General features: G+C 35.2%; 1 protein-coding gene across 1 annotated transcript in view; it reads left to right on the plus strand.

The window, feature by feature from the left end:
* The window catches only part of LOC148837475 (guanine nucleotide-binding protein subunit alpha-14-like), a 45,959-nt gene extending 30,585 nt beyond the window's left edge, over positions 1 to 15,374 (plus strand). The window contains exons 2-7 of the mRNA XM_088911919.1: positions 1,602 to 1,786; positions 9,939 to 10,093; positions 10,260 to 10,388; positions 11,793 to 11,922; positions 12,530 to 12,683; positions 12,986 to 15,374. Coding sequence (XP_088768045.1) covers positions 1,602 to 1,786; positions 9,939 to 10,093; positions 10,260 to 10,388; positions 11,793 to 11,922; positions 12,530 to 12,683; positions 12,986 to 13,176 — 944 coding nt within the window. The 3' untranslated portion in view covers positions 13,177 to 15,374. The remainder of the gene's footprint in view (positions 1 to 1,601; positions 1,787 to 9,938; positions 10,094 to 10,259; positions 10,389 to 11,792; positions 11,923 to 12,529; positions 12,684 to 12,985) is intronic.
* The last annotated feature ends 1,532 nt before the right edge of the window (positions 15,375 to 16,906 follow it).

Consider the following 16,906-nt stretch of genomic DNA (forward strand, 5'->3'; position numbering starts at 1 on the left):
ATCAAGGTTGTCCTTCTCTTCAAGCAGCAATACATACCAACCAATGCTTTCATAACCATTTTTCTCAATTTTACCAGTGTTGTTTTCAGAATTCAGAATTGTTGAATTAATTTATGGCTCCTGTTGATATTGCATGGCCATGCACGACATGACAATCTAAAAAAGTAGCTTCCATTTTCCAGAGAGTTTGGTATTTCTGATCTCTGGAAAGACTAAAGTCAACCTGGGCACTTTCTTGAAAAATGTCTATATAAGTGATTTTAACACATTCTTGTTTTTTTTTTAAAACACAAATTAAGTGAAGGAGGTAAGCTCCAAACAGCAGCGACCTTTAAAAAAGCCTTAATTTCTTAATACATGCATTAGTGAAACGCTTGTTTTGACTGCAGCCTGAATTAAAGTCTCTTATCCTTTAGTTTACTGCAGGGCAGTGCTAGCAATGTGCATGCTCACAATTGCATACATGTACAGTACAAATACAGTATAGAGTCTATAACATCAGTTGTACTCAGTATATTAGTAAGAGATCGGTGTGATGTGCTATTTACAGTGTTTACAGCTCTAAAATCACAGTAGTGAAGGTTTATCACAACTAAATGTCAAATATAACAATGCTTACTTGTTATTTGATTAAATGTGTTGAATACTCTATTGGCATGTGATCATATGTAAAAAAACTATTGTTATTTCCATCTTTGTAATGTAATTTTTGTGGTTTCACATGGTTGTATTGTGATCAACTTACATCTGGCACATTTGTCTTGTATCAACTAAACAGAGCTTCTGCAAAAATTCTTGCATTGTTGTTTTTAAAACTGAAGCTCAGCAGGGTTGAGCCTGGTCAGTACCTGGATATAAGAGGCCTCCTGGGAAGCTATGGTTGCCGCTGGAAGAGGTGTTAGTGGGATCAGCAGGGGGTGCCCACCCTGCGGTCTGTGTGGGTCCTAAGGCCCCAGTATAGTGGCAGGGACACTATACTGCAGTGGGTACTGTCTTTCGAAAGAGACGTTAAAGCGAGGTCCTGACTCTCAGTGGTCATTAAAGATCCCCAGGCATTTCTTGATAAGAGTAGGGAGTTATCCCAGTGTCCGGGCCAAATCCCCCCCCCTCGGCCTTTACCATGGTCTCCAAATTGTCCTCAATTGTCCCCATGTATGATTGGCTTGCACTTGCCCTGCGATGGACTGGCGCCCCATCCAGGGTGTACCCTGCCTTGCGCTCGTTGCTTGACGGGTAGGCTCTGGCTTCCCGCGACACCGTATGGTATAAAGCAGTTTGGCAAATGACACGACATGACATTATTTTTTAAATGGAGACTGAAGGCTTTTTAGACCAGACCAAAGCTTACTGTACTGACACAGCCTGACCAGTTTATACTCAAAAGTGCTATAACTCATTTCACTTTGAAATAAGGCTACATTGCATGAAAAGAGAAATCTTGTTGTTTTCAAGCTTTCAGTAATAACACATTCAGAAATATTAAAAATAAAAAAAAAGATGTTGAAAAGTTATCTGGCATCTTGTGTGCCTTGTCAGATACTTTGAAAGTGCTTTGTGATTATTTAATACTAATTTCACAGTTTTGTCTGATTTTGTTGTAGGCACTGGCGAAAGTGGCAAAAGCACTTTCATCAAGCAGATGAGAATCATCCACGGGTCTGGATACACGGATGAAGACAAGAAGGACTACACCAAGCTGGTGTATCAGAACATATTCACTGCCATGCAGTCCATGATCAGGGCGATGGAGGCTCTAAAGATACAGTACAAAGATGAACAGAACATAGTAAGAGCTCTGACTGTGATTTCTTCTTCAGTGGAGGGAGGTACAAAGTAAACATGCTGCCAGGATTTACTACACTTAAGTGAAGAGATGGAAATATATTTATGAATCTAATACATGGGGCTTTAAAAACTGCTTATCGAGATTGTCTTTCTCTTCAAGCAATGCATACCAGGCTTTGCTTTAATGACTGTTGTTCTCAATACTAAATTTTGCCAGTGTTTATTTTTTTCAGAATTCAGTACTTTGAATTATTTTATGGTTCTACTGATACAAATGTAAGTGATTTCTAATATGTGGTAAATTGCAACTGCACCAGTAGTTACTGTACTTCTTAATCCTTTACTATCACCATGAATACTATCCCTTTCTGTCTTTATTAATACTACGAGAACTGACTCCATGAAATTGCTAATGTATCAGGTGCTGTATCGTGATCTGGTACTTGAGGTACTGTATCAGGAGAGAGACTCTGTCCCTGGTGGTTGATTTCCACTTTCAAAGCATGTAGTAATTTCCACAGCTGTCGTCAGTGCTGTGACAAGGACTAGTACTGCCTTTATCTTACATTATGGATACATTATTAGTAAAGTGTATAGAGAGTCAGATCTTACAATAGTTTTAATATGTCTGTCTTGCTAATCCTTGTGTGTCCTTGCCCACTGGGGAAGTTCATGCAGGAAAGGGTGTTTTTGGATGGAATCTGTGTGAAGTTGTTATTTTTGTGCGTTCTGTTACAGACAACTTTTATTTAGGAAACTAAAGGGTGTATTTATTTTACTGTTGAGAAATCCAGTGCTGAAATAGCAGTTTGAACTGGTAATGACTGAAAACAAGATCCTTGTGTTTTTTGTGTAACATTCTAAACTAGAATTTAAAAATGAGAAGAAATGGTTTAGATTTTAGAAAAAGGGTACGTATTGAAAGTCACTAACAAAATTTGGTTTACATTTGGTTATGTGTAAATGGTGCTTCCATATAGAGACATCCTGTAAGCTCAGCAATTTGCTTTTCAAATTAAAGAGCTTAATTGTGAAGAGATTTTTAAGCAGTTTTGCTAGCCTGTTTCCATAAGTAAACATGGCTTGACATGCACATTTGTCTTGTCTGTTGCCTGAAAATAAGATGACTCATGCAAAATATTGTTGGTACAGTAAATAAATCCGTTCATTGATTCACATCAACATTCAAGAAGGAAATATAGTTGTTCAAATTGCTTTAGACTCGTTCAGTATTTTACTTTTTCCTCCACTGTTTTTTTTAAATGTAGTTATTGACATTATAGTTATATTATTACTGTTGCTGTTTTATTGCTATACATGTATTATCGGATTAGACCCTAGCCCCCATATTATATCCTCAAGGTTATAGTGATAGCACAGAATCACAAGAATAGGGAACTGTCACAAATACCAACATACTAAATACCAAGATTTTATTTCTGTAAAGAAAACCCCCCATCATCTTGCCTATTAGTCTTCTATATAAAGCTGCCGCAGCCCCATGCAGACATAACCTTCATTTTTAAAGATGAATTATACCATGTAAAAATGTACATGTTCCCAAATGTACAAATACCTTGGGAATTTTGTATTGTACAGTTTTTGTTTTTCCCCCTAGGAAAAAGTTCAAAGGTACTTGTTTTATACCACCCAATCACTTTTCCACACCTCATCTCTGTTTTTCAAGTTTCTAGATAAAAAAAACAGGCATCAAAAGGACTTATCTATTTTATGGGTAAAAAGCAGACAGTAAGCTTTAGACAGGTATCACTTTAGACAGATATCTTTTCCAAAACCTGTACAACTTGAGTATCTGGTTCATGAATAGGTTATCGGGTGTGTCTCTTTTAAAGTTTAAAAACTGCAGGACGATCTGCTCTGTTTTACTGTTCAGTGCTCTCTGCTTTTAATTAGACAAACACCAAAATAAGCAGTAAGGAAAGAATTTAAAAGTTGTTAGCTAAAATGTAATAGCATTTCATTTCTTTGCTTATGTGTTTCTTCACATCACATCAAAGAACCAAAGAGCTTGCTATATGATATCATAAGTAACCATCTTTGATGAACTGAAAAGTGTTCATCTATAATGAAGTTTTAAAAAGCATACTTAGGGCCTTAGTTTTCACTTTAAATACTAGATACCGTGAGCCCTACAATGTACAACTGTAGAGTATCTATGACCTGATTTATCTAAAGCACGGGTCCCCAAAGTTTACAAAGTACTGGGCTGCTTAGACAGGCTACAGTACATCTGCTCTCTGAGGAACAGTGTGACAGCATTCCATGGACATTTCAAACAACTTTTTTTGTTTGTGTTACTAGCCATTTCTCTGTCTCAACCCTGTAAATCACAATCTTGGTCATTTTAAAATTTAATGTATTTTTTATCCATTTACCTCTTTGACCAGAAGTTCTTATACATATATGGTTAAGCAACGTACTGTATAAGATCATTAACTCAATGATTAATACACCAGAAGTATCAGATTAGTTTTGTTACTAATTTCAACAATTTAACATGGAAAAAATAATGCCTCAGACGTGTTTGAACATAAACTGGAGTCTACTTATGCTGTCAGCAAACCTGATGACAAATGAGACTTGAATATTAGGAAACATCTCAAGTATGAATTCCTGCTCTTTAGCTGTCATTATACAGTAAATCATTACAACTATTTCAAACAGCAACCAAGCAGTTATGTAGTTCCTTTGCAAAAAATAAATGATTTGTACTTTCTTAACATAGCATGAATATTGTATGCTGGCCTTATGCTGAAGCGTTTCAGTTTAAATTCTTAGTTCCCTAATTTTGTCATTTGAAATAGAAGCAGAATGACAGAGATCATGATTAAAAGCAAAACAAACTGATCTTCCTGAGGACTGAGGACTGCAAAATAATGTCAAAAGACATTTGATTAGAATGTGCTTGAGTCTGGGATCAAATCCAGGACCCACTGTTGTGAATCAATAATACTAACCACCATACCACAGTGCAATAATTAAATATTTATATCTCAAATCTATGAGTATCAGAACAAAATGCAAGAGATAGATGTTCCTCTTTTAGCATATAATCCAGCGTCCTGGCCACATTTCCCATTGGCCCTTACCAAGACCTCTAGATATTATCCCCATCTATGAACTGGCTTCATCACTCTGTTCTCCTCCCCACTGATAGCCGATGTGTGGTTAGCATACTGCTGCACTATAATAATAATAATAATAATAATAATAATAATAATAATAATGTTATTATTATTATTATTATTATAACTACAGAATTGTATCATGAGAAGGATTTGTCATGACAAATACAATTTTAGTGGATACACAGTTTCCAAACAGAAGAAAAGAAAGAGGGGGAACCATATATATAAAAAGGGAATGTAGATACAAGAATTTAACCTAGATGAATAAAGATTGGCCAAACATAGTTGTGTCAAGGCATAGTATAGTGACAGTAGTATGCTATAGACCTATAGAACTCAGGTAGCACTTACTGTATAATGGAGTCTTGTGTAAATAAATCAGGGATGTATGTGTAAAGCACAAAGTGACTTGATATCAAATCAGAGCAATCATAAAACAGTTTAGGTTAAATGGTTAAAACATGAACTATCAAATACAAAATGGGAAACACTAAGCTAGAAAAGGCTACTTATGAAAAAGACGTGGGAGATTATCTTGAGGACAATGTGAGAAAGCAATAAAAAAGGCAACCAAAATGTTAAACTAGTCAAAAGTGTAGAATTCAAAGAAAGGGATGTTATGATAGAATTGTATATAACACTGGTTAGGCCTCCTTTATATTCCTTTACATTCTTTGTATTCCTATACAGTTGAATACTGTATTCAATTTTGTCACCATGTTACAGAAATATATCACTCTTCATTAATCTGGAATGAGTCTTCTTGAAGCACAGGACAGATTCATCTCACATGTAAACAAGTCAGAATAACCATTTTTCAGATAATTAAATTCTCCATCTTCTATCACTGCCTAGTCCACTACGTGGCCATGTTGACCCAGAGCCTAAGATGAGTCAGTCAGACAATGGGCATAAGGAAAAACATATCTTAATAAGATGCCAGTCCATCACAGGGCACACACATTCACTAAAACGAGAGAGCTTATGGAAATGTAAGTTCACCTAGAACGTTGTCTTTGGACTGTAGGGAGAAATTGGGGCACCCATACAGCAATGAGAGGAGTATGCAAACTCCACACAAAACGCCCCCTTCAGGCAGCAGCAATCCCTGCGACACTACCATGTCACCCATTAAATGCAATAATTACAAGAATATAAGAAAAAAAGTTCTGTAAAACGAGTCCAGGTAAAGTGTGTAATGCAATGTAAGGACAAGTTCAAAATGATATTAGGAAGACCAAGAGAGGGATAGAAATATTGCAATCAAGGCTGAAACAAGTAAGAAATGTGTTTTAAGTATTAAAACAGCAAATGAGTATTAATAAATGAAAGTGACAGGTTTAGATAATGATGATTTAATATGATCAGGTATTCACCAAGGAAGAAATAACAAAAAGGCTTCAGTCTGAGGAAACACAAAGTTGTACATGGACTAACAGTTGCCTAGAGGATGAAGAAGTGTTGCATGTACCAGAGGCACTTTAGATAAATCTCCAGGGCTAGATGACATCCTATAAATTGTACTTGAGGAAACATGAGATGCTATTCATAGGCCATTAACAATACTCTTTCAGCAGTTTCTCAACAGGAATAATACCCATTGACTGGAAACTGCAATGTTGTCAAAATTTAGTAATATAATTGGAAGAAGTACTTAGGAAATAGGTGGAGGGTTAGCCCAACATATGAATCTAGTGTTCGGAGAATGTTTTTTTAAACAAATGTTAATACCAAGAAATACTGATACAATACTAGACTCAACTTAAAAAAGATCTGGGAAGAGATATTCCACCTGCAGTGCTTATGCTGTCTGGGGTGTCAGACCTAGTTCTGTTAAAGAAATATTTTTTTTCTTTTTCAGTTGAATTAAAATCAGGACACTGCGCTGCTCAAAGACATTTTCTTTCTTCTTACTGAACCACTCCAGTGTAGTTTTGTGCTCTGTGTCATTGTCCTGCTGAAAGGTGAATTTTAACCCAATTTTAGGTCTTTAGCTGACTGAAGCAGGTTTTCTTCCAGTATTCCTGTATTTTCTCCATCTATTTTACCTCAGTGTTAACAAGCTTCCCAGTCCGTGCCTATGAGAAGCAGCCCACATAACAAAATCATGCCATCACCATGCCACGTATTTGCAGTGTCATTTAAATGCTTTCTAATAAATCCTATTGTGAGAATGTGAGAAAGGTTTTCCACTCTGCCATACAGACCAGGTTTGTGGAATGACTAGGATATTCCAGTTCAAGTTCAAGTTTGTCATTATACTCATATACAGGTACAGTACTGTATATGGTATAACCAAATGCTATTTAGCTAGCTCTCAGACGGTAAGCAGTACAAAAAAAACTACAATACAATTGTAGAAGAATTGTATATGGTTGTTGTAATTGTATATTATTGAATCATGGATGTTTTCTCCCATTTCAGCCATAAAACACTGAGTAAAAGTAGCTGTTAGCCTCACAGTGACATAATTTACCATTTTCCTCCTTGCTCTGTTTGGAGGGGCAGCTCGATTCTCTAGCTTTTTCTAAGTTGGTATGATCGACCTCCCATTTTGAAGTGAATGACTTCACCATTCTCAAAGATACTTGGTATTTCAGAATTGTTAAAAATGTTCTACCCTTTTCTGCTCTGTGTCTTTTAACACCATGAGTTCAATGCTAACTGATCTTTGTGTTTGAATATTTGCTTTAAATTCACTTGTCAAAGTGATTTTTTGCCTCTGAACTAATTTTGCTTTTCTTTTAGCAGCTGGTGTGAATACTTACGCAATCAAGATATTTTAGAAATAAAAGGTCTTGAGTACATTTCAGATCCACCCATAAAAAAGTTTCAGTTTGAGAATTCAGGTTTGATTAAGATTATTTACTTTAAAAACTGTGTATATGCCATCTGGGATTTCACTGGAAGGGGTGAAGATATTTGCAGTGAAGGGAAATATATCATATTCTATTTTAAAACTGTAGCTTTGCTGTGTCAATGTGTGATGAAATCAAGATGAAATTGAGGATGGGAAAAACTGGAGCAAACAATATTAGTAATGTTTTATTATATCTTGTGGTGGAACAGAATTGACTGTTTCCAACTGTTTCATGAGAACAATATTTCATTTTACAAACATAATAATGTTTAGCTCTTGTCAAGACTATTTGCCTTTTTTCCAATTTCAGACTTAAAATTTTTAATTTAAAATATTTCTTAAAATATACTTAAATATACTTAAAATATTTCATTTTACAAACATAATAATGTTTAGCTCTTGTCATGACTATTTGCCTTTTTTCCAATTTCAGACTTTTGTAAATACATCTAGAGCCATATCCGTTCATTGCCCTTGCAAATAAGTGAAGTTTTGCACCCTATTTCCCTTGGCTTCTAAATCTAGTGCTTGTCTTCACTCAGGATCATCTCCTGTCTCATTTGCAAGACGTTAATGAAAGATAAGCAAATATCTCTCACTTTTATTTTTTTAAAAGAATTGAAGTTTGCATTTCACATGGATGTTCCAGACATCATTTTCTTATTTAGAAGTTAATCTCATGTGTTTTAATCTCACTTTTAATGATAGAAATCAAATATGATACTAATGTAAAAATTGTTGTTTGACATAATATAAATTATATTTGCTTGAGTATTTCATTTTATGGTTGAAGCCATGTCCAATTTAACTCCATGACTCACATGAACATATGCATTGCTTAATTCTGTTCTAACAATATTTCTCTCAACGCTTATCCTGTGCTGTAAAATTGAGAACACCTGGAATTTTCTTATTTTGCTATGGATAATACCTTGTTAGTTGGAATTGGCTGTGCATTGTATCTGTTGTAGTTGATTTAGCAATAGGCATACAATACTTTCACTCACTATGACTGATTTATACTTAATTGATTACAGTGTACAGTACATACAGTACCTGACATTCAGATAGTTTACTTGTTTATCAATTGTTGTCCTACAGTATAACACTCCTTTTTCAGATTCATTTCCAAGTAATAACTGAGTCAGGAGTAAGAAATAAATTGTGGTTGCCTAAAAACATTACAGAGGTCTCGGTCCCTCAAGTGTGGTTTGTGTCAGAATGTGGTTTGAGTGGCTTGTAAATAACTTGGTCCTGCAAAGCCACAATTACCTCTGTCCTCTAAAACTGGAAGGCAGTACATCTCAAACCTGAGTGCTTTACAAACACTTTTCAGGTTTATTTTCCAATGATCAGACACACTGCTGTGTGACCAGGTTCAGGTCTTTTGGGTATCTTAGGTCTTGTTTTGTAACATAAACTCTTGTAAAGAGTTTATTATCCTGAGGAGCAGATATCTCTGTAATCACACAGTGAAACACAGTAAAATCAAACATACAAACACCTGAGCTTGGTTAGATTTGCATTGCAAATGTATTGAGAATTTTTCCTTGCGTTAGACATGGTTAAGTGTTGAATTAGTAGTTTGGAAGTCTCTTTTCTGGCAGTCTGTACAGTATTGTATTCTTGTTTTACCTAGTGATAAGGAATGATGTGTTGAAAAATCCATTTTCATTAATATAGTATGTACAGTTTGAAACATCAAGAAAAAATTTAAAATGAGATCTAGAAATAAAAGACCCTCTATGTCTATATAAGATAAGGTAAGGGCCAATTTACCAATTTACCAATTTACCAATTGGCCCTTGGTAAGGGCTAATTTCCCATTGGCCCTTACCAATCATGGCCTCCTAATAATCCCCATCTATGAATTGGCTTCATTACTCTGCTCTCCTCCCCACTGATAGCTGATGTGTGGTGAGCGTTCTGGCGCACTATGGCTGCCGTCACATCATCCAGGTGGGGCTGCACATTGGTGGTGGTGGAGGGGATATATATAAGTGTAAGCAATTATTAATTATTATTATTATTATTATTATTATGTCTATGTCTGCTATGTTAAAGTTTTGTGTAATGGTAAACACAAATCTTTATTCCCATTATTCATTAAAACATCTGTTAATGCATCTTTTTCTCCTGTGTAGGAAAACGCACACATGATTGATGAAGTTGAAGTTGACAAAGTGATTACATTAGAGACAAAGCATGTAGAAGCCGTCAGGAAGTTATGGAATGATCCTGGAATCCAGGAATGCTATGACAGAAGACGGGAATATCAGTTGTCTGATTCAGCTAAATAGTAAGCACACAGCTATTTTTATTTATTCTCCTTTCTCTTGTCTAGCTAAATGTGCATACAGTATGTATTACACCACAGCATTTTTGCTTGGTGTCTAATATACAGTATGATTTCTTTATATAAAGTGCTTCTAGAACTGTAATGTTTGTTATCTTATGTTTTCCAGTTACCTTGGTGACTTAGACCGCATTTCAGATCCTTCATATTTGCCCACACAGCAGGACATCCTACGCGTCAGAGTACCAACAACTGGAATCATAGAATACCCCTTTGATCTAGAAAATGTCATCTTCAGGTATAATCTCTTGTCTGTAGGTAGTATTAAGTCCTGGATGCATGCATGCACATGTAGCATGCAAAGTTATATCCAAATTTTAGCTTAGTTTACTGGTGTCTATATACATATTATAGTGTGCACATCTGTTAGGCCATTTAACATTGGTCTCTAATTGAGCTTTGCACACATATATAGACATTAACTACAAATTGTTTTGCAAATTGTTATTACAGTACTTTAAAAGTATATTAAGGTACATTAAAAACTATTCTAACATTTACAGAAAAAAATGTTGGGGAGTCACTACCTTCATTATGCTCTTCAGAGATGGAATGCTGGACTAAAATAATGTTTTTACACTGATGTGTCATTTCAGTGGTTCTAAACTTGTAGACATGAAAATGTTTCTGTAGTCTCCTCAACTCATATCCCCATATCCAGGGCCGGCCCTAGGAGACCCTAGGCAAGATCTTGGAAGGGGGCCCCTCCAAGTCACAATTTGCTCATTCACTACTATTGTCAGCTCCCACCCCAAACTTATTTGGGTTAGAACTATTAAATAAATGAACTGTATAACTATAAAACCTTTTAATAACCAGCTTTGAAGAAGTAATGAGAAATGTGAAACTGTCAACTCAAGTAGTTTACGTGTCTAGTTACAAAATGTGGCTTGTCTACCATTCGCTAGTTACAGTACATGGATCTGACAGACAGAAATCCAAATGCAATACAGTGCATTATTACAGTGACTTGATTTGACGTACTGTACCTTTGCAGCTACATAATTTTAATTTTAAACCATTCCAACATAGTTTTCAACGCAAGAAAGGGTCACTTGTAATGTTGCATTACGTGTTTGACGCGATGAAAGATTAATGAAATCGATCATCACAACATTTACTACGCAGCAGCAGCTGAAACCACACTGATATTGTCATCTTACAGCGAAGATAAGTGCAACTGTTAATATTATAATTTATCACTAACAAAATGTAACAGCCTAGATGAACAGATCAAGAACAGAAAGAGCTGCCGGTGGTCAAGCAGCTACCTACAGTACTTGAACTTGATTAAAAAATGTGTTGTGTCGCATATCGAGGGGGTCCACTGGTATCCACCAGGCCCTAGGCAATTACCTAGTTTGCCTAAGCCAAGGGCGTTTTTACTTTTGCTTCCACGCTTATCCTTATTGTTCCCTTTTTATTAACTTTTAGGAGCTGTAAATCTGTTTCCAATGTATTTTTTACAAATAATTACAGGTCCTCTTCAAATAGGACTCCATTATAACTGAACCTTCGGTTGAGTTTGATTTCAGTATTTCAATTGTTATGCCAAGTTTTGACACTTCACCCCTGTGCATGCCTGAAGTGGATTGTTTGATGTTCATTAACGTTAGTGGGGTAAAATTGTCTTACCTTGTAGAATGGTGGATGTTGGAGGCCAGCGATCTGAAAGAAGGAAGTGGATTCACTGTTTTGAAAATGTAACTTCCATCATTTTCTTAGTTGCACTCAGTGAATATGACCAAGTCTTAGCAGAATGTGACAATGAGGTGAGATATTGTATTTTTCCTAATCTGTCCCTTTTTGTTGATTTTCAAAAGAATTAAGCCCATCAGCTCACGAATGTTTAACTGTTTGCACAACTGTATTTGTATGAAATAATCCTGTTTGAAATGTGGACAACAAAGCAAGTGTAATGTTTAGTTTATATATAGGTGCAGTAGTCAAAAGTAGGAGTTATTTCCTAAGCCTAGAGCTTAAGCATTTCTGTTGAAGTGGAGTCAGATTGTATTACTGTCCTGTACAAAGGATACTAGTCTATTACAGCTTAATCTCCCAGCAATGCTAACCACTACTGGGTGTGTGAGTTAAAAGTTAATTTAGTCTTGATAACAGATCCCTAGAGTGACTGTCAAGGTGTCTATATTCAGTTACATCTGCTTGAAAATAACCTTTTATTTTCATAATACTATCTTGTGTCTAGAAATGAGGTGGAGAATAACAACTATTCTGACAACGTGATTGAAAACGTAAAGAAAAAAACACTCCAGGACAATAAATGTGATTATACTCAGGAATGTTAAACCCATCTTCAATAAATCTAAATAATCGTGTAACATTGCATCTTATTTGATGTATATAATGGATTCTTTCCAGAATCGTATGGAAGAGAGCAAAGCCCTGTTTAAGACTATTATTACTTACCCCTGGTTCCAGCAGTCTTCAGTCATTCTGTTCTTAAATAAAACAGATATCCTTGAAGAGAAGATTATTTACTCCCATATAGTGGAATATTTTCCTGAGTTTACTGGTAAGTAATCTGCGCTCGTTTACATACTGTTTTCCATTTTGGCATGCTTAACAGTATCCATTTAGTAATTTTCTGTTTTGGTGCTGCATATCCATAAACCTAGTCTAAAAGCAGTTGTTAGTAACCAACATTACAGCCTGAAATAAGCCGAAATGATACTATTCAAGAATATTTAACACAAATGTAAAATTTTTAACTGGTCAAACCTAACCGCATCTAACAAAATAACACTGAAATATTATGACCTGCGCACAATACCATGACATGTGACATGATTGTGTTTGCTTTCTGTGAATTTATAGGTCCCAAGCAAGATTCTGAGGCTGCCAAAAAGTTCATTTTGAGCATGTACCGGGAACAAAATTCCGATAAAGATAAAGCTATCTATTCTCATTTCACATGTGCCACAGACACAGAGAACATTCGCTTTGTCTTCATTGCTGTTAAGGATACGATCCTCCAGCAGAACCTCAAAGAGTTCAGCCTGGTGTAAAGTCACTGCCCTGGGCTGAGCCTAGTGAAGACAGAAGTACAAAATATGCTCCTGCAGTTGTCGACTCATTGCAATCATTTGCTGCGTTGCCACCAGATCACCAGTTGTCTTTGTTTTTGCAAAATAAAGTTGAGAACAATATTGACTTCTGGAAGAAGAAAAACTCAATCTGGTCTCTTGTGAGGGGTCTAAGTTTACTTTTTTATCCTTTCTAAACTCATTTTGTAATGTAGGTATATTGTTCAATATTTAAAATATAGGTATAAAAACTGAAAACAAATGCAAAAGGCCTTTACTTTGCTTTTTACTTAAGAGCTGAAGCCAAATATTCTTTCTAAAGTGAGGAAGAACTCAGTTGCTCTGTAATTTTGTAGAATTTCCTCTTTTTGAAAAAAAATTGCAGAAATGCCTGAGAAGGACAGAGATGTTTAAAGATGACCTCTTCTTGGTCAATGAACTGTGAGTATAATTATGAAAGTAATATTATTTTATGAAGTCCTAAAGACTGATTAGTTATTGAAACGAAATCAAAGTTTTAGTTTACAAAACACTCTTAATTGTTTTGGTGAGCTGGTTTTCCTAACTTTGGTATGTAGGAATATTTATGTTTATTTATATGTACAATATATATTTAAATGCCTCAAAATGTAAACACCCTCAAACTTTAAGCTGTTTCCAAATAATACCATCAATTCTGTGCAAATAAGTATCTGCTGCAGAAATGGCCAATACGACTGCAAAGGTCTGAGGACCTGATGGGCAACTCTCTGCAAGAATACGACATTAAAAAATTATTATTTTTAATAATAATAATAGGTAAGTGTGAAAATCTGCTCCATTGTGCTATTAACAAAAAAAATAAGTAGAGGGTAATTCTATGCTAGAAAGTGCAGTAAAAAACTGCACTTCTGTTTGAAGAAAACTCTACAGACCAAACTCAGTTCTACCCTTCCTACCTTCCATTATGAAATTAACCTCCCTTGCATAAAATAATGAATTGATCTGTAGGTACAGTTCTTTCCATTTTGAGGAAGGGAAGACAAATTTTAGACATGTTCATATTACCCTGACTCATTAATGATGTTGCATTTTAATGGCAAATCTCTTATACTTTTTGCTCAGTCCAGAACATTTTTTACCGATGTGAAAAGTAAAAAAATATTTGATTGATATTTGAATCTGTTGTCAATAGTGGGCTTAATAAAATTATATTAAATTCTTCAGAACAATAATAACAATAACTCAAAATTAATGGCAGCTGTTTTTTGTACTAAATCAGTAATTACACAGGACATTGGATTAGTGTTTGGTTGGGGTAAGGGTAATTCAGCACTGCTCCTTGGCAACCAAATTTTTGTTGTACCCGAGATCTTAATAAAGATATTGATTAACCGACATTTAAGATGTTTTTAGTTGTTCAAGATTTAAAAATTGAGTTGGGGCGCAGAAAGGTAATACTTTCACTTACTTACTTAAGATCCTAAATCAGCATTTTTCTGGTGATCTCCTTGTACTATTAAAAAGAAAATACCGGAAAATTAACTACTGTGTTTTATTACAGATTTTTACAGGTCTTCACTTTTTTCTATTATGACTGTGTATTCCAGTATAGTTTACAAATACATGGAGACTCCTTTGTTGAAAAATATTTGTTAAAGGAACTCAGGGTAGAAAGTATAAAATTGGCATGTTGTTTCTTGGGAGCTTGCATCTACTTACTGCGGTTGTCTTAATGTCTGTTTTCTGAATGTTAATTTAGGCACATTCCAGTGGATAAACGGGAACTGTTTAAAAAGATTAACCTCAGAATCTGCAAAAAATGTTATGGTACCAAATAATAGCTTACAATTTGTGTGAAAAGAGACTTCAATGATGCAATTTCTGTAAACAGTAGTATGCTGTTTCTATTTCAGATGTAAATATGTATTTCTCTATATACTGTATTGCATTGAATTGTCTAGATTCTTGAAATACTGTTAGTTCTAAATTAATTTGTATATTACTATATTGTCATCTGATGTAGTTCTTTACCGAAGTATGATGTACTGTACATTGACTCTTGTTTCTTAAATGTGGACAAGAGGACTATTTTGCAATTGCAATTTTGAGAATAAAATGCTATTTTCTGATACTGATCTCAACTGTCTCAACTGTGAAGTGGTCATTCTATACCTTTACAGTAAACTGATAAAACATGATAACTGTTTGACTCATCATTTTTTATTATACATAAAAGGTCTGGCATGCAGTCTTAATGTATTTGTAAGTATGTCCAGTGTGACATAGCTGACTTTTTGTGTAGGTTTAATTTTTTATCAATGTAGTGTGTTGCCATTTGCCTCAATTTCAGACAATGGCATTATAGAAATTGTAGGTGATATACTATATTTAAATTCCTGGAGTGCAATAGAAAATGTTTTTCCCACTCATTAAAAAGAGATTCCTACAGTATATGCACTGGTTTTTTGTATTAACCACTACTGTGTGATACATGTTTCAAAACATTTTTCTTTTTACATTCTCATTATAATTTATGTGCTGCTGTTAGGGTTGCCACTCTGTTTTACGTTCTGAAACACAAGCAGCACAGTAACAAAATCCAAAACTAACGTTAACTGTTTAACTCAACATTTTACACAAATCCCGCAACTAACCAGATGGCACAGACAGCTAAATTGCTTCTTTTGTCTAGTAGACTATAACAATTTGGATGATATATTAATGGAGAAATAATAATAATTATTATGATGAACAGTAAAAATAATAAAACACGAATAACAAAAAAAGAACAATTGTAAAACTCATTTCTATTGCATAAAGGTTATTCTGTTATAAATTCAATAACAAAGGATTAATGCTGAATTTATTACAGGTATGAGGGACTGAATAAAACAAGTGTTTTATTCTCTGCTCTTAACGAAAGGCCTGCAGGTCTCACTGAACCTTCTTCACAGGAGAGTGAGTGGCTCAAAAGTGGGCAGGTTTAAAAGACTGCCTACCATTCCTCTTTCCCTGAACTCCCCTGTGTATGGTTGCTGGGTTCATAGCTGCGCACTGAGACAAAAAAATAATCATACAATACTAATGAGCACTGTATGCTCAATTCTTTTTCATACAGTACATTGCATTTCTCAATATCAGCAGATGTGGTGGATATACAGTAGGATACTGTAGCATACAGTATGTGATGTTCTGGCTCAATCCGAGATCTGTATTTTAGTGTTATGGCAGTAAATCAAGAGAATCAGGTTGCACAGTCATATGTCGTGACAAATGGGAGTTCTTGAAAGATTTTCAGTGTCCTTTTCAGCAGAAATCCAAAAAGTAACTGCTGAATTTAACCTTCTGGCTTCTGTCACACACAATCCATGGTTTGATTTTGGGTTTGACTGTAGAGGTTTGTATTTGACATTGCATCACTGTTAACAAAAGTTTGAATAAACCAAGAGCCTGGGTCTAGAAACCACCATCACGATGCACAGAATTTCATCTTGTCATACAATATTGCTCTAAAGTGAACCTAGATTCAATGGGGAACTCCTGGCAAGTGTCAGATTTCCAGCTTCAAAGCAATGGAGTGGTCCCAGTTTCAGTGCTCAAAGCAATCGTAAAGGTTACCTTGGTTCACCTTCGTTAATTAAGTTCTGGGTAAATGATAAAGTGTCAATCAACAGTCCAGAAAGACACCATGAAACAGGCAGGTACAGGAGAAAATGGCACAGGATGAGTA

This window comes from Atractosteus spatula, chromosome 3 (assembly GCF_055471065.1).
Source record: "Atractosteus spatula isolate fAtrSpa1 chromosome 3, fAtrSpa1.hap1, whole genome shotgun sequence".
Lineage (NCBI taxonomy): Eukaryota > Metazoa > Chordata > Actinopteri > Semionotiformes > Lepisosteidae > Atractosteus > Atractosteus spatula.